Source organism: Cuculus canorus, chromosome 1, assembly GCF_017976375.1.
Source record: "Cuculus canorus isolate bCucCan1 chromosome 1, bCucCan1.pri, whole genome shotgun sequence".
Taxonomy (NCBI): Eukaryota; Metazoa; Chordata; class Aves; order Cuculiformes; family Cuculidae; genus Cuculus; species Cuculus canorus.
The window spans coordinates 123,345,250-123,372,695 of NC_071401.1; the positions used below are offsets into that span (position 1 = coordinate 123,345,250).

Consider the following 27,446-nt stretch of genomic DNA (forward strand, 5'->3'; position numbering starts at 1 on the left):
CATTAATGCGTGGAGAAAACGGTATTTAGGGAAAGAAATAATTGCTTGTCTGAGCATGCTAAATTAACTATCTTCCTGCTGCCACAAACTAATTTGATCTCCCAGGACCCATTTCCTCAGCTAATTGGAACTTGACTTGCCACACATGTAAATTCTCCCTTGCAGCTGCATTTGTTTCAGGCCAGTTGAGCAAATGCTACAGGATGACTTTGTAGATGAGTGTGGTGCCTCAGTCTTTTAGGCTGGCCTTGAATTGATGCTTACGGCACCTGCCACAGCCCTTTCCTTTGCAGACGAGTGTCTGATGCTGTGTCCCTGCAGATCTGAGCGTGGTGCTTGGGGAAAGGCTGCCCTACTTTTCTCTCTGGTTATCTCCAACAGAACTCTCCAAGCTGTTTTCCTGCAAGGAACAAACGTGCTGTGCTACTGGAGGTGGGGTTGGTGGTTTGAGGCAGCAGCGCTGGATGTGTAGAGGTAGGAAAGAGGAGTTTCCCTTTGGAAATGTAGGGTGAAAACAGGAGAGAGAGCATGCCTCGTGGAATTTTACCCTTGGCTAATGTGATACCCATGCCTGCTTCAGTGATGAGTCTATAGCAAGCAAAACTCAAGCCTGCAGGTCACTGGGTGATAATTTAATGCCAAACAGGAAACAAGCTTTCCTCCTCTGCCTGTGAAACATTTAGACCTCCTTTATCCCTGGATCAGTCAGATTCAATCAGCTTCTCTTGCAAATTGATTCTCCTGAACGTCCTTTTCTGAACTGGCTATTTTAGAGTAAACATCTCCCTGTAGATTTTATAATGTAATACTCTGCTCAAAGCTTATTTTTTTTCCCAAAAAAATCTGCTGCAAATCCAAAACTGAGGACTGAAGTTAGGTGTTGCAGCTCTACATTTCCTTCTGTTTTGGAAAACAGATAATTGTTTCTCTTGGGAAGTAAGAAACAAGGATCCTGAGGGCTCCAAGCTTAGTAACAATTTCACATGGGTACGTGCTAAAGTGCAGGCCTGAGTTTTGAGGTATCTGGGATGCGCTCCTGTTTTCCAGCCTACCTGGTGCTTCACTTTCTGCCTCCACTATGTGGAACTCACCGTGTAGGGGTGAGGCTTGCGTATTCCAATGATTTTTTAGGTCCTCCACAACATTGTCTGCAGTCAACCTTTCTTCCAGGTGCCTTATAGGAACAAATGTCTGGACTGGCCAGACAAGCCCTTTCACATTTGCTATGCTGCAAATTAGCGCTTCAGTAGCAAGAGAATTTGTCAAGTGCTGACGAACAAGTCGATGTTGAAGGAAGGCCAGAGCATGGGGTTGGAAAGGAAATTTTACCTTACTTAGCAGTGAAGCGCTTTGCATTCTCCAACCTTTTCTTTTTGCAGTCTACTTTTCTGACAAGTCTTTCCTTGGCAACCCTCCACAGAGCAGCAGGTTGAAATGCCCTACTCGCTTAAGAGGCTTAGGTCTGGTAGAGCCTTCAGCTCTCTTTGGAAAGCCTTTCCCCTGCACACAGCATAAAATGCTTTGTCGATTCCTAACTTCTCCTGTGAAAGACACACCAAGTCATATTTTCAGGAGGCCCTGTGAATGGAGGCTGGCTGTCCCCTCGTGTCCACACAAGGTACAGCATTCACACCACCTACACTTGGTGAGAGCCATGCAAGTACTTTGGTTGCAGCGTGTCGCCAGGAAAGCTTTAATTGCATAGTTGGAAGCTAAGAACAGTGGTATTTTTTTTACTGCAATACCCAAGTTACATAGGCATGATCATTTTCATGGCTTGGTTGCTGCTGGAAATTGTGTTTTGTGCTGGAGCGCTCTGCGTTGTCCAGGTCAACTGTGTTGCCACACGTAGATATGCTGGATTTCCCTGTCTTCACTCATGTATTGCAAGCAACAGATACTTCTCTTTACTTGCGTTTAGGGTTGAAATGGGTTTTCAAAGGTTCCCAGCACTTGTAGTAGTTTTTGTCTAGGCGGTTGGAGGTCTGGAGGCCCCATTTGGTTACGGCCATACTGAGGGATGATTCAAACATGAAGGCCTGTTGGAAAGAGGGAAGGTAGCTTACTGCAAGAGGAGCGAGGGTCTGCATCCAGGCAGGGTGGCTCTGCTCTGCCACAAATAGGTGTTGCACACATGGTCCAGCCCTGCCAAGTTCTGCCTGTGGACTGATCAACCCATAGGGGGGGAAAAGTTTTTCAGAGCAGGCATTGCAATGCTGGTATTAACCAGGTCTCAGGAGGGGCTGGATTCCCTCAATGCCCAAGAGGGCCAGGTTATTCCAAAAGCTCTAGTTCAGGATCTGTTGATGATCATCATTAGATTTTAGGAGGTGGAGAAAGGAGGAAATAAGGAGTTTCATTTCTCTGTCCGTAGGCTAAGACAAAAATTAATCAGCATGAAAATTCCCAGCTTCCTGCTCAGGCAACAATTTATGTGGGCAGATGATCAAAGCTGCCTGGCATCCTGGGTCTCCAGAGGAGCTCTTGGGACCTGCATGGTGTTGATTGGTGAGGGAGGTGAATGCTGCAGCTGTTTGGTCCCAGTACTTTTCCAACTTGCCAACAAGAAGGTAGGCTGTACTTTGAGAGTGGCACAGCTGCAATATGCTGCACTGTATTCAAAATATTACCGACTGCCTTAACTCCTTACCATTGTCCCTTCTGCAACCCTCTCAGGCTCCAGCTTGGCTTTGCTTGCCTTCTCAAAACAGTCAGCATCTGGCCCGTGAGGAGTCATCATGCTGTGCAAGCTGGCTCCTCCAGGCTGGAATCCTTCCTCCTTTGCTTCGTAGTGGCCTTTGATGAGCCCCATGAACTCGCTCATGCAGTTCCCTGCAAGAGGCATAGAAAAGAGGTTGCAATGCAGTGATTAGGAGGCATCACAGCTGTGCTGTAAGCTCCCTGAAACCCACAATCTAAGCTGGGCCAGGCAGCAGGTGGAATGTAGGTTCCTGAGCAGGGTGTCACAGGGAGCCTACAGGCAATGCTGGTAAAGCTGTACAGGTTTTATTCCACTCTTATCATAGAATCATGGAATCACTGAGGTTGGAAAAGACCTCCAAGATCATCAAGTCCAACCATCAGTCCAAAACAACTGTGCCTACTAAACCATGTCCCAAAGTGCCACGCCTACACACTTTTTTAACACCTCCAGGGATGGAGATTCCACCACTTCCTTGGGTAGCCTGTTCAATGCTTGACCCCTCTTTCAGTAAAGAATTTTTTTTCTAATATCCAATCTCAACCTCCCCTAGTGCAACTTGAGGCCATTTCCTCTCATCCTATCACTTGTTACCTGGGAGAAGAGACCCAGAGAAGAGACTTGATTGTCTGGATTCAGAAACAGAGAACTCCCTGAAGAAGGTGCATTAATGTTGGGAGACGTGGTTTTCCTGTCTGCTCGAGCTGTGTAACTACTACACCTGCATACAGACTCTATGGTATAACCTGATATTTACAGACTTGGATCGGAGATGTCAAAGTGCTGGAAAGAAGGTTCAGTGTATTATCCCTGTGTTACAGGCACTGAGGCATAAAATCCCTGGCTGGCAGTCCAGTGAGACAGCCTGGTCTGCTCTCCCAGGTTACATGATGGCTTTAAATGATTTTGTCCAATACACTTCTACCACTTCCACTCCAGCCAGGCATTTCGGTACCTTCTGCTTTTTATTCATGCATAATTTTCTTATTTCTCGAGAGCCACTGTGTACCCAAAGACAAGAAGCCAAATTCATCTTTCCCCAAGGAAGAATAATTTTAGGTAGACCCTCTGAAACCAATGGATATACCACTCACTTATGTAAGGATGGCTATATCTAATTGTTCAGTACTTTCTGAGTTACCGAGTTATGCTCCCTGGAAGGGAAGTACTTTAACAACTGCCATCCCAAGCTTTCAGCTTTAGTAGATCTGATATGACTGAACAATATGGCAACTTTCTGCTTAGTGATCAGTTTTTGCGAAACCGGGACATACTTGTGTAGCTATGTTATATATATCCCTTTTTAACCACTAGTTAGGTCTTCATTAAGTACAGTCCAGGGTCTGAAATGTTTTACAACAAAACAAATTAAGCTCAAAGCAGAGTTGGCCTATATACGTACACAAACATTTATTAATTTTCATCCTGAGTTGTCAGTATCTCAGGCTTTTGTTGAACTCGCTCATGTACTGCACTTGGTGAACTCAGACTTCTGTACAGACCCTAAGAGCTGGATTGCCAGTGCATCTGCAACAGGACTCGTACAACTGCTTAGGAAGAACGGGCTGGTGACTAGGAAACCAGGCTAGGACTTAAGAACTGAGCTGAGTCCAGTTTCTTATTTCTTTGCAGATTTCCTATGTCACCCCAAGAACTTAGGTGCACCTCCATTCCCACTTGGTAAAACAGCATTGTCTTATACAAGCAGGATGCTGTGAAGTTAACCCCCCCTTGGTGGCCATTAGATATGAGGTCCCAGTGTAACAAGAATCACACAAGTACTTTCCCAGATACAGATAGTATATCGTATAAAAGCTGTATCAGACAGTTTTTCAACCTGTGGTCTGAAGACCCTAGGGGTAGTTCACAGCCTCCGGGGATGTAGAAAGATGACCAAGAGAAGCCAGTATTTATGAACTGCACAGCCACCTTTGTTTGTGAAACCGTTACCGTGCCTAAGGGGGACTATTTGGACCACCATTGCTGTATTTATATATTTGGGGAAAAGTTAAGGCAAGATGAAAACTGCGACTTTGAGTGCACCAAAGTTCTCTGAACACAAGCTTTCCACTGCACCTGAGAAGAGAGGGCAACAGGGGATTTCTGGCAAAAAAAAGTAGGTCTCTTGTAAATTATCTGGAGAGAGTTCAGCAGGGTTGAACTTGTGCTATTCCCACCCTAGAGGTGCTCTGTCCTGTTATGCCTCATCATCGCACTAATTGCAGAGGGAACTAATGTGCAGCATCTTGATACTTGACCTTTGAGATCTCTGCCTTATCCATTCAAGCTTTGCTGCTCCATGGCTGAGCTAGAGCAGACAACCATCCTGCTCATCATGAATTTAGTCCTCAAGCCTATGGCTGAGGTACTCCAATCAAGCGAGTAGTCATGGTAGCTGTCTGCTTGTCTGTTGCTTAGCTCACAACAGACAAGAGAATGAGAGCTATTTTGTCTGTCTTTTACAACAGACTAAGCAAGGCTGAAGAAGTCCATATTGTTCAACACAACGTGTCTGTGTGAAGCACAGCTCTGCTGATGTGCAGCAACTTAATTGTGATGAACTGACTGTATCTCCCACCTTTTAGGGTCTAATAAAAGAGGTAACTGATTTGGCACTATCCCAGCCAGTCAGGAGACACGTTTTCATGTCACGCTCATTATTGGGAAGGAAGCAGTACAATAGGGCAGGACTTTGCCTGTGGGATTTGCTCAGATGGCAGCACAGCTGCCTACTGTGCTGGCAAGTGCCGCTAATTCTGCCAGCCCCCAAGATGCCTGGAAACATGTCTAGGTAGCAGGAGGAGCTGGCTATTAAACTGTGGTTAGTAAGTGTGCAGAAAGCCTCAGCACTTCAAAATGACCGTAGTGCAACTTTGAAAGCTTCTGAGATGAGGCCTTTTAGCTGTCAATAGAAGGGGTGAAGCATGAGCAAGCTTTCTGCCTCGGTCTCATAGAGCAAGTTGCCTCATCCCTACCCTGGAAGGGCTATCTCGTGTGGGCAGTTGGACTTTTAGCACCCATTCAATGCAGTGTGTGGCCACACTCTGCCAAGATGAAACCAAAAATCTGCTGAAAAGAAGCCAACTCTGGCAATGGCAACCAAATATGCCCCAAATCAACCAACTGTCTGAGGAGACCAGTTCTGACATGCCAGAGGTACCTCCATGACTATGTAGGTGGTAAAGAAGAGCACAGGAGAGCCAATTCAATCCTTTGCTATAACTTTGATCTCACCCTGAGAGGGACCTTGGGCAGCTCTGTGCTTCTCACCACCTGTCATGGCGTATTTTCCTTTCTCCTGTTCTTTATCTGTGTACTCTAATGAGATATTAAACAATTTGTGACTGGATGACAGCACAATTTCTGATGCATTTGTACAATGCCAAGTTCAATGTGCACCCAGTCTCAGTGGGAGCCCCTTGAGTACAGACACATCCATCTATGCAGACACTGCCAGCCCATCACCTCTGAGTTTTCCTGAGATACTTTAAGTAGGAACATCTTTGGGTTTGCTCATTTTCCAGAGAGGACTGGCTGACTCCAAGAAGCTGACTCTAACTCTGCCAAGGGCAACAAATTAGACTGCTTCTTCCCTGTGCATGTTCTTAAATTAATGGAGGCTCATTTTTTTTTCCCTGCAGTCCTGTACTCAGCGACAACCAACAAAGAGCAGACGTACGGTGGTAGTATGGTGGACGGAAGGTGTTGTTCGCTACCCCCCATCGTGGGGGGAATATGACAAAGTCAGCAAGTGCCACTCCAGGACGGGTTGACTTGGCTGTCAGAACAGTGAAGATGGAAGGATCCTGAAAAAGGCAGAGCAAAAAGCATGAAACAGAATTGGGCTCAGAGCAATCTGCTCAGGTCATCCAGCTGATAAGCCTGACTGATACAGCCTCCACCTTGTCAAAACACTTTTACCACCTGCACTTGGTGGTGTGGGTGATATTTGTGATGCTCTTATGCTAGCATTGGAGACAAGGGATGGGACTAGATGGTTCTCCCTTTAGGCAGCCTCGGAGACCCTTTCCTGCCCCAGCAATGGTACCCTTGGAGCTGGCAGCACAGATGCAGGGGAGGGACGGATCTGCAAGAGAGGGTACTGTAATTCCAGGAGCAGTTTCCTTCCATGAAACCGTACCCCTTCCTTAGCTGGTTGCAGGGACACGAACATCCTTCTGGAGGCATCTAGCTTCATAGCCCTGTTAGTTTACAAACAGGGAGAACAGAGCACAAAGAAATTGTGGCTTGCTTCAAGGATTTTTGAAGTCTCTAGTCCAGTAAATTGATTTTCTGGGCTTTGATCCCAAAACCATCCTTCTCTTGGCAGGTTTTTCTGGAGTTTAGACAGTACTTTCTGCTGGTTGTCTCACTAGAAATGCTCCAGTCTCCTTGCACACCCTCTTGCAGAAGCAATGCCAAGAGGTGACATCACTGCAGGCATCTCTCCCACTGGGCTGGTTTCCTTTTTAGAAGAGCTGCTCACATTAGTTTTGGCTTTAGTTATTTTCCATAAGATCTAGAAATTATTGGAATGAAAGCTGCCAGCTCTTTCAATGAATTTCAGTGCTGGGCTCAGGGGGGAGGAATCAGTGCAATTGCAAGAAATAAATCAAGGCAAGAATTTGAAGAAAAAGCCTTTTTGCTGAGTTGCATGGTGTTGGCTTCAGTATTCAGCTTTCCTCCAGGGTGCAGAAATTCTATACTAAGCTGCATAAAGCTGTTTAAGAAGCTGATCAACCTCCAGTTATGTCTTTGTACCATAAAGGAGGTTGTTTTTCTCTAGCAGCACTTGGTTTGGGCCCATGGAAAGCAGCACTAGAGATTTCATGCTTCTTAGAGTACAGAGTATTTTTTATCAGGCACATGAGTCCTTGGAGCTCAGAGTGAGTTTGTATAGTGGAGTATCCATGCAGCATCACTCTGCCTTGCCCAGCTCCGGAACTTACCGCGTGGTCAAAAGCAACAGAATTAATGACCATGAATTTTTCTAGATGATATTTGTACGGTGTGTAGTTCCCGTGCCAGGCCACAACATTGAAGGGAGAGAAATCCTACCAAAGCGAAGAGACAGAAGGTTACCATACACAGCCTTCCAACCTGCTGGCCACCTGCTCTTTCCCAAATTAAAAATGGGTTTAGTGCTGGTGAGGTGGTACATCAGCCCTTTAAGTACAGCCTGACATGGTGAGGATGAGGTTTTCCTCATCACTTCCACTTGGTGAGCCTCAGCACTCCCTCTAGGTTTTGGTCTCTAAGGGCTTTTGAGAGCCTAGGTAGTGCTTGAACAAGGCCAGCTGCAACACTGGCTTTCTGGTAAGGGAACCCTGGCTTTCCACAGCAGCCCCAGCTCCCTTTTTTCTGCTCTGTCACTATAAACCTATGGGAACAGTGAGACCAAGGCCATCATTGAATCTTTCAGCAACAAATTTTTCACAAACACTTTTTTTCCAGACTGAGACACTTCAACTGGGAAGATGAATGATCCAACAAAGCAAGGGTTTCGTCCTGCTCCACTTAACCCAGCAGGACCTTCTGAGACTATGTACATGCTACTGTGTTAAATATCTCAGGCCATGCACTGGCAGGCACTTCCCTTCAGTGTTACCTGTTTTCTGGGGGCATCCTCACCTGCTGGGCTCCAAACAGCTTGCCCTGGTACTTGCTGATCACCGTGTAGCCCCCTGGCACTTCACGGTCCTCGTACCATGCAACAGGCACCAAGAAATCACGTGGATTAGCCAGGCCATTGGCTCCTGCAAAAGAAAAATTGATGCCAGAGCTTTTTGGGCAATCTGGAAGAAAAATGAGAGGCTAACACTGTTTCCTGGCTCAGTGAGTGCCCTCTGGCATCTTGAATGAACTTACTGCTTCTTGGCCCACTACAAAACCTGAGAGAGTCACGCATTTCTTGTGATCCTACGAGTAGGTACATCCTAGCTTTTAAGTCCATGCTTCCTTTATGCAACTAAGACAGGTCACCCCTAGTTCCTCTCTGAAGAAGATTAATACTTCATCCTCAGCTAAGAGCAGGAATTAAGCTAAAAATGGAGAGTGAATTGCTCTCTGTTCCTGGGTATCCTGCTGTGTGTACACTTAACCATGCAGAAGTTATGAGTCATGTCACAAGGGGGCCAAATACGCTTCTGAATGCTTGCAAAAAGAGTAATAAAATAAGGGCTAGTGATACCTACAGACTCTGGGCACACTGAGGGGTTGCTTAGTGCAGGGAGTGCATTTTCAAAGTGCAAAGCAGCATATGGGTGCTGAAGTATTATTCTTCTCATTAGTACTATTGTTACAAAGTAGGTTTGAATTTCTTGGATAAGAATGCAGACATTACTACCTGCTGCTAAGGTTTAACAGTCAGTGATTTTCTCCAGCTGTCATTTTGCAAGAGATAAGTGAAGTTAGAATAAAGTAAGACAGAAATACAAAGGATCCTGGTCTCTGAGGGGAAGGTGGGTAGGTGGTGAGAAGAGGAGCTCTTGTAATTACCATTTCCTGAAAAGGTTTACAGTCAAGTGCACTCTTTTCTTTCCTCCTAAGTAAACCCTATAAAAGATTCCTTCTGAAGACTGAAAAAAAGCCCCTTCCCCAACCCTGACCAACAGTGTCTGAAAAAGGAGCTAATGGGAAAACTTGCTACAAACAGGCTGGGACAACAACACCAATAGTCCAGTGGAACAGGCACAGAGAGCAAGAAGTGAAGGCAGATAACCTCAGCTGGTTGACAGAAAAGCTGATGAAAAATCACTGTATGCTCAATACAGAAAGAGATGTGTCCAGCACATTGTGTGGGAAAGATGCTCAAGAGGGGTCCCATTAAATGGCTGCAAATTGGGTCAATTCCCCACAGCAAGAACAACTGGCTTTGGGTTCACTGTGGCCATGAGATGTTTGCAAAAGTCTCCTGAATGCAGGTGGGCCATACTAAGCATTTTACTGATTGATAATGCCTAGTCAGTATACTTCAAGCATGGCCTGTCTTTTAGATCTCACTTAGGACTATAAAGTAAGCCCCATCTAGTGGGATGACTGCCTCCACAACCCATCCTAAAATGAAAATCAACCAACCCTAAAACACCAGTTTGAAAGTTAAAAACTGTTGGTAACAGTTTTGTAGTTATTTCAGCTGTTACAAGCGAATTTTTACCTCTTCTCCCTGAGACAATCTTAGCATCAGTAACCAGGAGGTGTTTTTCTCAGCAAGAAGAGTCTGGAGTCAAGTACTCCAGGGATAAGAAAGGTGAAATAACCTGAGCTGATCATCTCCAGAAAGCTGTCTGTGAAGTCACAGCAGGGGCAGGGAGCTTCAGATGCTATGCAGCTTTGTAATATCTTCATCATGACAGCAAGAGGCCGCACCTTTGCAGTGTGTGACATTGCACAGACCAGGAGGCAGCTCGCAGAGAAGATCCGTGATTTATGAGAGAACTAGACCTATGCTCAGCGAAGGCAGATCCACCCCACCAGCACAACACAGAGGTGCAAATGTGTTGCTGAGCCCAGTCCTGTGCTGCTTGTTTCATGGATTTTGAATTCTCCAAGGAGAACACTTCTGACACTAAGGTGCTCTGGAGCTCTAAGGCACCTCTGTTCACAGAGGTGTAGCAGGAAAATTCTTGATCAAACCTAAAATGGGGCTTCAAGGAAAAGGGGAAGAGAAATGCTCCCTTCAGACCCAAGGGTATCTTAGGACAATTGGGCTGCTTGCTCTGCTGGGGAATAGCAGTGCCAGGATGGAAATCATTTTTGGGAAGGAGTGTGTGCACAGGAGGATTTATTACATAGGATAGAAACGGATGGATTTGGACTTGTAATACTGTCTGTCTCTGTGAAATGCACTGTAGAACCGATGGGAGATTGTTACCAATGGGTCCCAGGTCAGGAAGCTCAAAGTGTGCCCCATACACCTCCAGGATGTAGCCTCTGGTCTCTCCAAACACTTCCACACTGAAACGCATTCCTTGCTGGAAAATAAAGGAAGATACTAGGGTCCTCCCAGGATTTTCCTGACAAACTATGAACAGCTGAATGCAGGAGCTGAAGCTGGCTTGCTCCAACGTCATGCTCTGCACCACAAGCAAGGTGCAATCAGCCCTTACCTGGATGACGCAGATTTCATTGGGCTCCACTAGCATCTTCCCAAACTCAGTTGTGATGAGCAGTTTCCCTTGCTGGGGCACTGTGGAAACAAAATGCAAGCAGAAGAGCTGAAGCAACGTGGTGGACGCCTTCCCCTCTGTCCACCAAGCGCACCTAGTTTCCAAGGAAAAGCAATGGACCTTTTCTGACTCTGCTTCGCAGCAGGACTGGATTCCCTCTCCCATGCAGAGCCTTGCTGCAAAGATGCCTGTGCAGGAGGGAGAAGTGCCAGACCAGGCCCATGCACCTCCCCGTCACAGCAGGTGCCTATGTGAGGTTAAACCATCTACCCCTTCACGTTCCCTTGATGTAGGGGTTGTTCCACGGACACTAAGTCTAGATGGAATCATAAGATTGCTTTGGTTGGAAAAAACGTTTAAGATCGTCGTGTCCAACTGTACACCTAGCACTGGCAAGTCCACCACCAAATCATGTCTCTAAGTGCCACATCTACAGGTCTTTTAAATACCTCCAGAGATGGAGACTCCACCACTTCCCTGGACAGCCTGTTCCAGTGCTTGACAACCCTTTCAGTGAAGATAATTGAGTCTTTCTATATTCAGGGCCATACCTGTCCATATCATGATCTTCATGTAAAATGGTGACCATTCCCATCCTTGTCATGACATTGGCATTGTGAGATGTCTGGGAATAACCAATTCTCCCTGCTTCCCAAGGGCATGGCTTCACTAAAATGTGCATTATTTTCCTGGACTACCCTGGCACAGAGAACTCATATTTTGACTTGAAAAAATAGCAGATTTACAAAAACTGTCCTAGCCCTTTTACTTCACGGTAGTGAGGGAGGTGAATGAGAACAATTTCATAGCTGTTTTATGGGAAAATTGTTTCTGTTGGTGACCCCAAGGCATTTCTGTCCCTCAGTCAAGAAAAATACAAGCAAATATCAGGCTTCTGATACTGCTCAGAATATTTTTCAACATGTGAGCACTTTATGTGCCAACCTCCACACTCATTGTGGCAGTCTGAGTGCCGGAGGCTGGCAGAGTGTGAGATCTGAGCTGCTGTGCCAAACACTCTTGGACTGAAGCAACAAAGGCACCTAGCTGTAAACTGTTCAGAAATCCTAGGCTTTTGTTTTCCAGAAAACGTCTGCCTCTTTTGTGCCTAATACCAACCTGGGGAGCGATGGGAAGCAACCCCTGAGCACCACGCCAAGGAAGTTGGGTCACTGCTTAAAAAAGAGTTGAGGTCTGGCACAGACGTGTGCTGTATGTGTGCTGAGCTCCACACATGCAGTTCTACTTGCCCAACAGCCCACCTGGTGCCAGACCACAAAATCTGGATGGTGGGAGGGTGAAGCCAAGTCTTGGCTGTAGGGGCCAGGCCCTGAAGGAACAAGAGGCAGGCAGGTGGCAAACCGGGTGGACCCTCGTGGGGAAAAAAGAAAAGCCAAAGCACCAACTCACCAATCAGAAAGTCACCATCCGAATTATAAAGGCATCTGAAGAAAAAAAAGAACAGGAAGGTTAAGGTGCCATAAACCCCAGGCACTTGCACATACCTCAGCCACAGCTGGGAGTTTTGAACTCAGAGACTGGCATGGCAGATGTCTCCCCTTAAGCAGCAGAAATGTTATTTGCAGGTCAGTGAATGCAGTATATGGGCCAGCGCAGAGGAGGCAGGGAGGTTTAATGTGCCCAGCCTGGAACCAAGATCTCCAACATCCACCAGGTCCCTGCCTTTGTGCCCATGGGTGCATCAGGCATTGCAAACTAGGGAGCAGGGTTGAATTCCCCTGAGAGCCACTGCAGGGGCAGTCATGCCCATCAGTGCGTTTATGTGTGTTGACTTCCAAGGAGCAGCTCCAGTCCCTTGGATGAGAGTGTCTGGATCCAACACATCCCCTCTTGCAGCATCTCCATGTCCAGCTCACTTCTTCTCTTGGTGGCTGCCTAACTACTCCCCCAGCGTTTGGCCATGGAACACAACCTGCTTCATAAACACCTGCCATGGGTACTGTGAATGTTTTTGCCTGTGCACACAGGAACACAGAGACACAGAGGCAGCAATACTGGGAGCAGCTGGACTCCAGCACAGCAGCTGTAAGTATGCAGGCAGCCAGTTCGTGGGAGCCCGAGGCTCCAGCATAGCAGTGACTGACCTGTCAAGCATGGAGATGTTGCAGAGGAAAATATGGACAGCGATGCCATTGCGTCCTCTGGGCTCACCAGCACCGCACAGGGTGTGCAGCCCCTACAGGCAAACCCAAAGCATCAGGAGTGAGCGACAGGCAGTGGGACAGGGACCAGCCCCCTTTCCTCCCCTCATCCCACACTCTGGCTGAGGCTCACCCCTCTCTCTGCTTCCCATACGGCTACCAGCCCGTCACATTGGTTTGTCTTTAATATCTTTAATGATATTTAAGATATCTTTATATACATCTTTTATTTCTATATATATATCTCTTTTAAGGGTTTCTTAGTAATTCATGCAAACTGGTGGTTTCCTGCCCAGGGAATGGGAAGGGCTATGGGTTAGGTTGGGTATTTTTTTGCAAGAGTTCCTTGAAAGGCAACAATGAAAATCAAGCCCACTGTCAGGCATTGAAATCTGGCATCCACCCCTGCCTTCCTCTCCCCTCCCATGGAAGCTCTGCAAGCCCAGAGGTGTCAAAATCACTGCTCTTAGCCCAATGCTGACCATACCATGAACTCCACTACCCTCTAAGTTCGGAGCAGACATGGAGGATGCCTGAATGTCCTGTTCCTTCTACTTACGCTCACAAAGTCCAGCTTATTCTGAGGGGCTTTGGGGATCTCAAAAGGTTTCCATCGCAGCTAGATTGTAGCAAAAAAAAAGCAAGAAAGCAATGATGCTGGTTATAATGCAGTCAGTGGCAATTTAAAGGAAAGTAGACTCCTGTCCTCCACCCTCCCCTGCCCCCCAGCTTCCTTGCCCTCTGTGAGCTAGGCTAGCTTTCTCTTTCCTCGTTGTCTTGCTTAATTTGGCTTACAGGTTTCTTTTGATTTATGGAGCTTTTTTTCATTTTGAATCATAATTTCGTAAAATAATTGGCAGACCTGCGTAATGCCAAGGTTAAAAAAAAAATCCTATTTAAAAGCTGTCTCTTTTTCTATTACTAACAACACTGTTGAGAGCAAAGAAATTCAGATTAGATGGCTTTCCACAGCCAAATTGTCACAGTTCTGTGCTCCACTCTACACCGAATGATTCACTCCCTCCATGACCTGAGCATAACACTCCTGTTCACTCCACCTCATTTTCCCCACATCCAAAGCAGAAATATCTCAACCAGCGTGAGTGGGAGCTGTGAGCAGCACTAATTGCTTCTCGCAGAGCCTGCTGAGATCCTCAGGGAGAAGGTGTCAGAGGAACTTGAAGTATTTATTACCGCTTATATCATATTAAGGGTCTTCGCAGCTCTTGGGAACGAGGTGCTGTGTCTGATATCCCCTCACTGGGAGGGGGCATTCAGTGCAGACTAGCTCGAAGACCCCAAATTAGGAGGAAGTTGACATGGCCAACTGCCAAATATGTCCTCGACATCGACACGCTTGACCCCAGATAAAAGTGCTTGTGAATCTGGGCATTCACAAGAACATTTTCTTGCTTTTAGCTACCCAGCCTGGTAGTTCTTGACACGTCTTTAGGCTGGTGGCCTGAGAAAACAAAGCTTGTGGGACTCTGTCAAAATCTTCTCCCAAAAATCTGTGTGAAATCTCAACTAAATTTGAAAGGAATAGAAATATATTTAATTTCCCCCAGCCTCACGGAAGCTTTCCAAACACAAACAAAAACGTATGTGCTCAGGCAACTTGTCAGGCTTTCCTGTAAAGCTGGCCTTGGAAGGAAACAAGAGACTGCGCTCAGTGAGTGCATCTGCCAGTAAAGCTGAGCACAGCAGGGGCTCATCACTGGCTTCACAGCTTGGCCCTCTCCCCTCTGCTCTCCGAAGCCATCTGCTTCCTGAGGGCATCCCACAGCTACAGCTTCACAGCAGCCCTGGGTTGCCTAGGTTGGATCCATCCCTTATTACTTCCTCCCTCCATCCTGCTTGCTGCCAAGCAGAGCCACATTTTTCCCCCCAGGAGACCTGGGTGGCTCCATCCCAATGCTTGCTCAGAGTCATACTGCTGGCGTGCTGGGTGGAGGGAAAGAGACTGCCGGAGAAGCCATGTGTTCTGGATGGAAGCACCAAATGTGTATGCCAGCAAATCAGATGTGACCCTTGTGAGGTATCGACACCTTACAGATGAGCCAGTAAGAGAGTGGTGAACCTCAGGTTTTGCTTTTGGACTTTGTTAAAGCTCTTTGACTTTTTGTTAAAGCTTTTGGACTTTGGTTTTCAAGATAGCCTCCTAGACACGAACCAGAGTCAATGCAAAGCATGGTCAGAAGGTGCTCCTGAGCCTGCTGCCACCCCTAGCAGCGGAACCCTCCCTGACTCCTGTTCATTTTGTGGCAGCTGTGAAGGCCAATATTGGCCTTCCAATCTCAATGTGGACTGTTTCTCTAATGATTGTTTTAAGCCCTCTGGGATGGGAATGGGGAACTGTTGACAGAATCCATTGGGAAACACTGACAGAAAGGACAAGTGGAAGGACAAAGAAAGAAGATGTTGAAGACTGAGGAGAGAGGGTAAAAGATGAGAAAGACTGGGGAAAAGGAGAGAAATAAATGTCAAGTATAAAGATGGTTTAAAGGGAATTGAATTCTCTCACTGAGCAATGCAGAAGATAACAGTAAGTCTACAGATTAAATAATAAGTATAGTGAAGTTCCTGCATAGCATCTTCATTTTCACTTTGGTCTCTGCAGATATGTTCACAGCTGTCATTCCTGTGGGGCAAGGAGAGCAGGAAATCCGTTTGTCATCCAACCTCTTGCTGGCAACTGAAAATGGTGTCTTGTCCCTCTCCTCCAAAACACTTGCAAATGCCAAGTGACTGTCTGGCTCTGCATGCTGTTGGCCCAGTGCATCACTGCTGCATTTGGGGTTCATCAATGCAAGAAGAGAAAGTGAGTGCCCTGAACTGGAAGAGAAGTCTAAGGTAGCCAGCAGCAGCCAGCAGCAGATGCTTAAAAGGAGGAAGCTTTTAGTGTTGTCTCTCTGAGATATGATCTGTAAGCCTCCTGAGACAGGGCACCTCTGTGCCTTTGCTTTATAGGTTTAATCTCTCCAAGGTTTGTCCAATCACCTTTTGAACTTACCTGGATTGTCTGCCAAGAGGCTTCACAGTTTACGATTTTAATTTTTTTAGCCTGACATTCTCAATTGATTCTCACTTTCTCCCCACCTCTCAATCACAGCATCCCTTGGCCAACTCTGTTCCAGGCTAGAGATCTTTGTCCTATTTCAGCATTTCTTATATGGATGCCACTGCGTATTTTTTCATCACCTTTGTCCCTTTTCCTGTTTTGCCCCCCATGTCTTTTATATTTCTGCCACTGACTTTAGACAACATTAAGGGATTTTTTTCCCATTGACTTCAATGAGCTTTGCATAAGGCAGGCCCATATGGCCATCCTTTTAGACAGATGACACCAGGGAACTCTTAAGAGAGCTGGACGAAACATAAAGCATCACAAGAAAGCATTTTTCTTGTCCAGCAAACTGAACCAGAGTCTCTGGCTCTGCTTCAGAGAGGAGAAGGAAAACAGGAAGATGGCTCCTATTTACTGCTAGGAAATAACCCCCCTGGGTCTGATGAATGCCGTTTAAAGCAGTGAGAGAGAGAAAGTGGGCAGAAGCTTCGTTGCTGTTCCCTTAGGTATAAGATGCACAACACCTAAATGGTTTGAGATGCTTGAAAGCCAGGTATCTTGGAATTACCATAATGGTAAATAACTGTAATGGTAGATGTGAGCTGCAAAAGGGCTTCAGAGATGGATGAAGAGGTAACAGAAGCCATTGAAGCTTCATCCGAAGGCACCTAAATGGGAGCCTGTCAACACTCCTTGGTCAGTCTCTGGAAAGCATACTCCAGCAGAACTGGGAAAGTATTTAGGCAAATGGTGAGTTTGCTGGGAGGCTGGAAATTAGCTAATGATGATGCATCAAAGGGTGAAATCTGAGAGGAGTAAAAACTGATGACCATGAGATGATGTTGAGAGGAGAACAGCAGGAGAGAGTCAGATTAGCAGAGCCAAATGTTCTTGAGCTGGCAGAGAAGAAATCATGATTAAAGATGATGGCAAGGCCATAACAGAGGAAGACAAATGCCGTGTCTCTGTGTGACTCTCTAGAATGAAGCTTGATTTCCCATGAGGACTGCAGAGAATTGGGCTGGCAGCCAGCAGCCTGTCTGAAAGCACAGGGAAGGAGAAGATGAATGGCAGAGACACATTGCTGCTCTGCCTTCCAGGCTGGGACATTATAAGCCTTTGATGTGGGACACTGAAGAGGAGAAGAAAGCACCCTGAGAGGTGGCCAACAAGAGCCCTCAAGAGAGATGCTAGATAGCACAGACCAAACCTGGTGGTACTGCGGCTGTTCTGGGAGGCAGCACAAGCATCCATTGAGGTGGGAACCAACAAGCATTGTGTTACTGGCTGTCCTTCCTTGGATGACCCATGGGTGAGAAACTATGGATGGCAGTCAGCACCCAGTTCCTCTGTTGGCAACACCTCCAGCCCCCTGCAGCCCTCCTCAGGCCTTTTGCAGCTGAGTGCCTTTGCACCCCTGGTTAGCTTAATACTTCACTGTTCTCCTGGCAGGACCAAGGCTCTTTCCAGCACGATTACCTGGTTGGGGTCAGGCTCTACTTCATCCCAGTTGTGTGTCAAGTGGCCCTCATTGAAAGGTTTGAAGGGCTTGTGGCAGACTGAAGGTAGTATCCTATACAGCCAGCTGCAAAGAAGGAAAAGACTTGGATTAACCTGGGGCAGAGGTTAAGCCCTCTGGGCAGCTGCTGGCTGATTGAGCTCTTAAAGGCATTAATAAAATGTACATTGGTGGCAACTGGACCAAAAGACATATTAAATATCAAACAGCAATTCACAGCCAGAGACTTCCAGAGAGACGTGTCTTTTTCATTACAGGCTCTAAGTACAAATAGATGCTGTTATATGTAGGTAAGTGTCTATATGTGTATTTACATGGAATTACATATGTTTACACTCACACAAACACATATGTATTTATAGAAAAAAAAAGATACAACTTAACCTGTGGCTGAAATACAGGTATCTCTGGGGTGGGGAAAATAACCCCTATTTAAACACAGCTACAAAGCAGCTCAGACAAGACTCAGGGAACAGTATCTAACTGAAAGGACAGAGGAGTTTTCAGGAGACAGAAGGTCACAGTCAGCATCTGAGATTGGATAGATTACTGAAAGTAGCCTCCTATGCCTGGCTAACTATGCTCATAGGATCACCAGTGAGCCCATGCAGCAAAGACGGGATTTTTACGTTAGATGATGCTTCCTACTGCTGTAGGAGGTCCCCCATGCCTCCATCACTGCCTGGGACTATCGCTCTTGTTCCTTGCTGCCTGCTGTGGCTGTGGCTGCAGCCCAAGCCGGTCCCTGCTGCTCCAGTGGCTGTGGCAGGCATCTGCACACTGTGCACAGCCACTGCCAAGCCCAAAGCTGGGCTTTTAATCAAGCAGGAGAGCAGAGGTAATCAGGAAAGCCTGAGCAGGTCTGCCAATGCCTTTGATGTGTTCACAGCAGTGGTTGCAGTTTGGGTGGGTGGGAGAGGGGAGGAGGGACCTCTCCCTTGAGAGCTGGAAAATTTCCATCAAGGACATCTTCATGCAGCAAACAATGATTCATCCCTTTCCCACGCATACCACGATCTGGCACCAGCCTGGATAGCAGAGCTCTGCTAGGCAGCTAAGATGATGCATTTGCCTTTCATTTGAGAGAACAACAGAAGGGACAGAAAAACTGGCATGGGGGAAGCAAAATGAAAAATTCGTTTTCTGCAATCTGGTCATGGCTGGAGCACAATGACCGCAAAAGAGCTATGGGACATTTGCTGCCGGATGGAATGAGCTGTCCCCAGCAATGTTGGAAATGTTGAGTAAGCATCATGTTGGGTGCCTGGTGCTGATCTGAGCCCCTGGCCAGCCCTAAAAGTGGCACAGCCTGAGCTAGCACCTCCTGGCCAGTGTGCAGGAGTGTCCCTTAGGAGGAGGGAAGGGTCTTGCTTGGAGGCTAGGTTTTGACACTGTCCATCAGGTGCTTACCCATGTCAGTCACAGTGGTGATGTTTTCGCAACAGCATCAGGGCTGAGACCCTGAGGCTGTTCCACATAGCACATAGAACCCCTCGGGACTATCTGACCCCCATGAACATCCTCTCCCCTCCCTCTTTTCACTCAGAAACCCATTCTTCCCATCCTGACACTCTTTCAGCATTTTTGCAACATACTTGCCCCACTGAAGACTTTCCTCTCCCATGGTTTTCTTCCCTTATCCCTCTCCCAGTACATGGTGGAGATTTTTCACCTGCCCAGGCTCACAGAAAGTGCTAGTGGCATGGAAGCAGCCCCTCTATTGCTCTCTGTCGCTCACCCCAAGCCCTCCACATCACCTGCCCACTGCTGGGGGTCACTGTACCTTCGCTTATTCGTGGGCCGGGGACACGTGAAGGCAGAGCCTGACAGCTGTTCAGCATACAGGCCGTACGGGCAGACTTGCGGGTTATTCTGCATGGAAGAGGAAAGAAAAATAAGGACTGAGAAGCAGAGGCATTGGATTTAGCTCTGGGGCTCCACTGTGGTGGGTGCCTGGTGGTAGAATCATAGAGTCATAGAAAAGGTTGGAAAAGACCTTTGAGATCATCCAACCATAACTGTCCACTACTAAACCATATCTCTATGCACTTCATCTACTCCTCTTTTAAATCCTTCCAAGGATGGGAATTCAACCACAGGCAATTCTTTCAGGCAGCTGTAGAGAGTCATAAGGTCTCCCCTCAGCCTCCTCTTCTGTAGACTAAGCAACCGCAGTTCCATCGTCCGCTCCTCATAAGACTTGAAGGGGCTCCAGCCCCTTCACCAGCTTTGTCGCTCTTGTCTGGACAAATCTTGGTGCCCCAACGCCATGGGGTGGACTGTGCACCTGAGTCTATGCATCAGCCTAGTAGTCACATCTTCTTCTCATGAGGCTGGATGCCTTGTGGATACCAGCCAGACTCCAAACCCATTCACACATGCAAGTGGAAGGCTACAGAGATACCCTAAGGAGTTGGCACAGACACTGAGGCAACAAATCCACTGCTAGAGCAAGCTTTATGGGGCAGTGGCCAGTAGGGTTGGTGACAGTAGCGTCAGTGAAAAGGGGATTATTCCTAATGCTTACAGACTGCAAAGCAGACCATTATTATGCACAAAACCTTTTGAGATCAGAGGGGCAGCTCCAGAGCACCATGCCTGTCTGGCTTTCTGGAACGCTCATAGACTCACAGCAGCTGCACCTTTGCTCCTTCCCTCCTACACATGAAATGCCCTTCTCACCTCTTGTCCTCTGCTCAGGGAAGGGATGCGCGGAGCAGGCATTTCATTGGTGTGCTGCTTTCTCCTGCCAATGATGTTTGTTGCCCAAGAGTGGGAGTGACCTGTGTGGGAGCCTTTGCTTCTCTGCAGGGCTTCTGCACAGTGACGGTCCACTTCTGGAGCACAAACAAAGCACTCTACCCTTTCATGGGTATGATGAGCACAGGTTTAGCAGCCCTTGTGAGTTCATAAGTGAAGGATAGAATCCTCCCTTTCAAAGAAAAGAAACTAAGCATTTTGGTCTAAGTAGGCCAGCATCTATTTGTTTGAGATCAGCAAGGAGCAAAGGCATCCAAGAACTGCAGGAGTTACACTGATGGGACAGTCATACATGGTTTGCTATCCCATCGCCCTCCTGCAAGGTCCACTTTAGCATCCTGTCATCTTGCTGTGGCTGAGCGCATCAAGCCATCTATACAGTATCAAGCACTGCCCTGACAGGTAGGGAGAAGGAAGAGAAAGCTCTCATAAAGCACATAGCTTCCAGCCCTGAAATTCCATCTTGTCAGTATGGGTATGCAGTGAAGCAGAGGGATCAATAGCCCTTGTCATTTTTATCTTAGCCAGCACTACTGCAGATGCCAGTCCTGTAAATACTGCAGAGGAGAAAGGATCCACCCCTGGGACTGGAGATTTTTTTGTCTAACCTGTTTTCAGGTTTTTCTGTTAACTCTTTGACACCAAGCCCACACTCTGTCCAGATGAGAGGCCCTCCACCAGGAGCTGGGGGGTTGCTGGTGTCCTCCTCCTCCTCCGGGAAGGGGTGTTGCTGTGGGAAATCAGGAGGAGCACACCCCCCACCGCCCAGCACTGGAGCACTGCCTGTTCAGACCAGCAGTCACCGCCATTGATCTCCCAGTTTTCAGGTGCCCCTTTCTTACATGTTTTCTCCACCCATCCGTCTGCTATCGCAATCTCAGAAACAAGACACTGCACTGGCTGAGCCATCAGTCTGATCCAGCACAGCAGCTCTTCTTTCTTTTGGGCACGCCCCAGGATGCAATACAGATCTATATATATACAGAACCTATATTCACATTCAACACGTCCTAGTGTTGTGTGTTACTACAATACGTAAAAATCCAGAACTAGGGAAATACAGAAAACTCAGGGAAAACAAAGGGTGAAATTCCATATTTGACCTTAATTCTGCTGGCCTCCTTGCACAGAGGATGATGAGGAGCACCAAGTGATGTCATTGAGTAAGCATAAAATGCTACCACACAAGTCCAAGGGTTTACAGGGCACCCTAAGAAGGGCACAGCCAGCCTTAAATGTGTGTTGGGATAAAGGAGACTGGTGTAAAGGTGATGAGAGAGCTTTAATTCTTCAGGGTTTTGTTCTTGCCTCTGTTAACACAGTGGCTAGCAGTATACAAATCATGACTCCTTTCTTTAAAACAGAACAAAACAACACAACACAACCTGCTTTCATCTAACATGTTCAGAAGTCACTTACTTTTAAGAAAGATTCTATTGTTTTATTACCACAGGCATTCTTGTCTCCTCCCTACAAAGAAGTTGCTGTCCTGTCAAAGGCTTATGAGGCAGCTTCACCAAACCCGGTTCCTACATCAATCCCCAAAGCCGTGTCTGCTGCTTGAGGACTATTTCTCTGCCAAGCTTCAGACTTCTGCTCCAGTTTGTTGCAGAGCTGAGGGATTCCTTCTCAATGTGTCTGAGCCACTTTCTATTGCAAGATCCCTTTGGAAAAAATGGTGTTGCGTGGAGGTAATTCGGGCAAGTCTTATACCCCTAGGTGAAACTTGGAAGCTTATAAGTAACTCAAAAATAGAAGGTATTAATGGAAATATTTAATTCTGATTTTTCCCAGCAACATATTATTCCAGTCCTGCACAAAGAAAGCTCCTGGAGACTTCAGAGAAAGGAAACATGTTACAATGAAAAGAAGCCAAGGGGACAGATATTCGCTCTATTCTGTGTCATTTTAAGAAAGGACTTTAAAAAATTCAATACCTGTCCCTCCGGTAAAGCTCCTGGACAGCGCGGATCCTCAGAAACATGTTCATTTCCAAATCCCGACATGTACTGCAAAATAAACCACACAACTCATCAGTATTTTGAAAGCACAAGCAAAACCTCTTCAAACAACACATCCATCACTTCCTCATGCATTTTTTTAGGTACTTTGTATGCATTTAGACATATACAGTCAGAGTCAAGAACAACAGAGTGATGTTTAGGAAGAATTGTCATGGTGTGCTAGCACCATCCAAGGGTAAATCTGACTTTGCTTGAATCATGGATGTTCCAAAATCTGCAGATTGCCTTGCAAATTTGTGCACTGAGTCCTTGGATGCTCAGGGACTGAAACTGGGGACGGTTTGTTTATTGGGTTCTTGTGATACATCCCTATGACCATCAAGAAAAAGGTCAGGATGCAGTTGGGATGAGAGAGGAAGGAAACCTGATTGTCATTTAAACTGTGTCACTGGTTTGCCCTAAATAAGTATTGCCTAGTTGGGCATGAACTATCCACCACACAGGAGCAAGAATTAATACATTATCAGGTGATAATCCGGTTTTCTAGGGTGATGTATACCCAAGAGATCCATGGATGGAATAGACCTGCAAGGACTCCCATGCCTGCCGTGTCTGCAGCTGCTGTGGTCTGAGCAGGGCTAAAAGACACAGGACTCCGGAGGATGCATCTCTCAGCTTTGTGGCACTAAGAAAAGCCCCACAGTAAACCCAAGATGCACAAAGGAAGCAGATATAACAGAGACCTTGGCTTTGCACTGACAGAAGTGTAAATACAGTCCGTTCGGAACCTTTAGAAAGGCATGAAGTTAACTCTGTTGAACTCTGCGTGAACGCAGAGGTGTTTTGGCAGCAATCAATGGCTCAGCTCCATGGCCTGGGGAGAGAGTTAAATATTAATGCTCTTCTCTATCAGCTGCAAGAGTAGCTGGGCTACTCATCTGCCTTCACACAGCAGCTCTGCGATGGCAAAGCCCAGGAGTCCTGACACTTGGCTGATGCTTGCTGTGGTAGGGTGGCTGCAGTGTGGAAATGCTGCTGCACCCTAGAGGCTGCCTTGGAGCTCCAGCACTGAGGAACCCCGGCAAGCAGCAGGCACACTCCCTTGGTGTGGTGTGACATCCCAGGAAACACAGAGCTGACATAAAAATAGAGTGCTGAAGCCCCTATACCTGTTTTATATTATTATAGTGCATGGATATTTCTCCCAGGCATTCTCAGCCTCACACAAATTGCAGCCCCTCTCCCTCCCCTCAAAATTTCCCAGTGTAGCAGAAACCTGAAGCTTCCTAACAAACTGTGTGCTTTCCTCCAATACTTTCAGTGATCTGTAAGAAAAGCTTATTCCCAGGAAGAGCCAGATTGGCTGGAAGACTTGCTTAACCTGAACCATCTCACTTCTCAGGAGGCTATTTCTCTACTTCTTACAAATGAAGGTACATCTGTACATCCTAGGACTCTGCTTTCCACTGGGTTCTTCAAGAAGCACATTGATATGCAAAGCATCAGGTCACCTAAGCAGCCTTGGCAAATGTATTGTACTGGAGCATTTTTTTTTTTCCCCTTTTTTTCCCCTCCCCTTTTAAACGGAAATGCAGCAATATCTGATGGGACTGCAGCAGTTCCAGAATCGACTGAGACATCCGCACTGCATCCTTCTCTACCAGCAATGTAGAGGTGTCCGGAGCATTTGCCTGTGGCGCAGCCTTGGTGAACAGAGGAGGAAAGGGGGAAGAGGAGGAGAGGGGCATGCTTATTTTCTGGAGGCACAGCCAGAAAGGCCCAGTAGGCTCTACCATTAGCACAGCAAGGAGAGGGTTAATGGATCATGCAGACTGCTTTGCTGAGCATCACCTGCAAAAGCCGGTGGAGAGCTAAGAGCAAAGAGTCTGTGGTTTTGGTGTCTGGTGTGGGCTCCTTGGCAGCCCCCTGCCATGGTGCTGGGGTGGGAGAGAAGGAGGCACAGAGGTTTTGCTGTGAGAAATTCACTCCCCACCCTTCAGGCTAAAAAGCCTGTGTCCTGCACAGCTGGTCTACCCATTGTCTTCCTCAAAAATCATTTGTTCCTGCTTGCTAGGAGTGGAGAATGAGAGAAAACCAACTCGGCAGCAAGCATCTTGTGTCAGCAACTGCCTTGTGCCCGTGTTGGTGCTGCACAGCACCTCACCAGTCCCGAGCAGGCGGCTGGCTCCCCAGTTCAGTGATGCAGGCAGCTTCGCGCCGGGCTGGATGCAGAGCTGCTGCATCCTCACCTGTGCAGCACCAGGGGCTGCAGGGCTGCTGGTCATTGCCCAGCGAGGCAAGAGGCTGAGTGAACCGGCAGGGGAAACCGAGTTGGGCAAGAGGCGGTGTTTGGGAGAGGGTGGCATTGCCTCATTGCCCTGACAGTGGGGTCAGAAGCTGCTGCATCATTGTTTGGTCAAATAATTTCTTCCTTGCCAAGAAAAAAAAAGTAATCCTCAGGTAACTGCATCGAGGGCTGAAAACAAAGACATTGGCAGGACTGCAGTGTGGCTTCAGGGCTTTGCCTGGATGTTCAGAGTGGTTTTTTTCATTCATTCATATTATTTTGTCTTTCCCCATGGCAAATCTCAGACAGGCGTCTCTTCTTCCCCCTTAGCGACCAGTGTCAAACACAGTACTTGGGCTGCCAAAAATAGCTGTGTGACACTGGCTCCCTGCATGCATCAGAAGTGTCGTGTTCCAGGGCTCTGGAGCACCACACAGGGACACTGGTGATGCATGCTGGTCAGAAGCAATGGGCCAAGGGCCACACGCACCACAGCCTTTCTCCCTGCCGACCCTCTTAGACCACCTCCTACCTCTCAATTTGCCTTGCACAGAGTGGCTCTGAGACAAGAGAAACAACTCTTTTCTGCCCACCCAACACCAAACCATCCTTCCTGGCCGGAAAAATTTGGAGAGATGGAAACAAACCCTTCTCCATGGCACAACAATGGGGCTTTAGTTCAAAGTGACCTCCTTGTAGGTCTCTGCCTGGCCTCCAGAGTTCCTACCCACATTGTGAGTAACTCCAGGTCGGATAGAGTGATGGGAACTATTTTGGGCTAGTGTTTTTTCTGTAAAAGAAAAAGTCCTCTATGGTCCTTTGTTTTCACTTCTGCTTTTAATTACTGTTGTTATTTTGTTCAAGATCCTGTAGCATTTTTATGCAAATGGGTTCTTAGGAATTCATTGGAGTCCACTCTTGTTTCTGTTTTGTCATTTTTCAATAAATTGGGAGAGATAAAAGCCCAGCACTGCATAAAAAATTCAGCAAAGCTCATTGATTGGAATAACCAGGATGCAAAACAGAGTGCTCGCAATGGGTGTTGTGCTCTGACCTATAAACTATAACCTTTTGTTCACTGGATTAGACAGCAGGCATGGGAGAAACACATTTGAAGTCTGAACACATAGACTGCAAAATAATTAAGGCCCTTCTTCAAATGCTGCATAATACATCTCTCTATCAGCTCCTGCTGCAGGACACAGGAAAACAATATCCATCTCTAGACAAAAGGCATGGCACTTTGTATCAGCTCTGTTGAGTTGATATCGGAGTGTCTAACACAAACCTGCAGAAAAAGGGACATGAACATTTGGGGCAACGAGCACAGCAGGTCTTTCACTCTCTGCACAGGGCCCTTCAGCCTCCTTTCAAGCACCCAAGCTGGAGCTCTGCTGAGGTGCTGCTGCAGTGCCGCCAGGGAGGGCCAGGCCACTCAGTGGAGAAGGGAAGAGAGGAATGGATCCCAGGAGGAGTGGAGAGGAAGGGTGAAGCAATGGTATTTTGGGAAAGATGCCAGGAGAAGGTGGGGTGGACACAGGTGATGACAGTATGGAGGGATATGACGTCTTGGAGAAGAGGTGCTGGCAGAGCAGCCTGTTCCCCCCGTCATCTCTGGGCAGACCTGTGCTCAGCCTGTAATCACAGTCACACTGGCCAACAAGGTGTTAGGATCTGCTAGGAATGAGTCAAAGATGGACATGGAAGATACTGTCACAGCTATGGCAAAAAAAATTGGCCACTCCAGAGTGGCACAGCAGCAAGGCTGCCTCGCTGCTCAAAGAAGATAGTGAGAACTGGGGGGCTTTCCGAGAGAGGCAAGGAAGAGGCGTGGCAAAAATTTACTGTATGAGGAGATAGGACTCTTCAAAGATAAAGAAGAAGACAGTAAGACCACTATGTAAAATAATGAGCATCGCAGAAGGTGGTGAAGGATTATATACATATATATCTCAGGCATACCAAGAGCAAGGAAAAGGCTTAGTAATAATGACAGCCTCAAAGCCTGGGGAGAAACATGGTGGTCCCACACAAGCTTTTGAGACCCAACACAGTCAAATACCACAATGAAGAGGTCCAGTGCTGTGACAGCCTGACCAAGAATGATTACCAAACTAGGAGAAGGAGAAAAAAAATATTTATAGATAAACCAGAGCAAAATCCTTTATCTCAAGAGAGAGTCGTTTTTTTTAAGAGAAACAAGCCTTGAAATATGAAAGAGGGGCATCTGAAAAAGAAACAGACACTCAAAAATAGGTGTCAGCTGAGAAGGGGTGTCCACAGCCAACACTGCTGGGTCGCAGGCACCTGACTCCTTACCTGCAAGCCCGTCATCTTTTTCTTGGTCCTCCTTGTCTTGGAGCAGACTCAAACCCCAAGCAGGTATCTGTGGCTGAAGCAGCCTGCCAAGCAAAGCCTGCTTACTGGTTGACTGAGCCGGGCTGATGGCAGGCTGACAGTGCTGGAAGTGAGAAAGTCCAAGGGAGTTTTCAGCCTGTTTGCTCAACTCAGTCTCTGTTTAACCAAACACTGGCCCTTCACCACAGAACCAACCCCAAGATCGATGTGAGGATAATAATCAGGGGGTGAGGGGTTTAAGAACATAGAAAAGCCATTTTTCAACTGTTTTATAAGCTTCGTTCATAAATTATTCCTCTAGCAATTTTCATATACAACCTTCTAAATGTGTAACAAAGACTTGTTCATTATGCTTCTGAGCCATGTTACACTGGTGACAGAAACACTGTCCTGGCGAAGGTAGCGATATTTGTGAAATACAATGTGGCAACATTACACAGCATTTTGGGGCCAAAAGTGA

The 27,446-nt window shown here is 47.0% G+C and overlaps 1 protein-coding gene across 1 annotated transcript; it reads right to left on the bottom strand.

The window, feature by feature from the left end:
• Positions 1-1,578: 1,578 nt before the first annotated feature.
• Positions 1,579-27,106, bottom strand: HGD (homogentisate 1,2-dioxygenase). The gene is made up of 14 exons (XM_009557004.2): positions 26,948-27,106; positions 22,315-22,386; positions 19,401-19,489; positions 17,578-17,683; positions 13,591-13,650; positions 12,975-13,066; positions 12,280-12,314; positions 10,810-10,889; positions 10,575-10,674; positions 8,333-8,457; positions 7,651-7,755; positions 6,381-6,507; positions 2,651-2,832; positions 1,579-2,039 (listed from the first exon to the last, which is right to left on the bottom strand). Exons 1-14 carry the CDS (start codon positions 26,960-26,962, stop codon positions 1,908-1,910), a joined length of 1,320 nt encoding a protein of 439 aa, XP_009555299.1. The 5' UTR covers positions 26,963-27,106; the 3' UTR covers positions 1,579-1,907.
• Between the last annotated feature and the right edge of the window lie 340 nt (positions 27,107-27,446).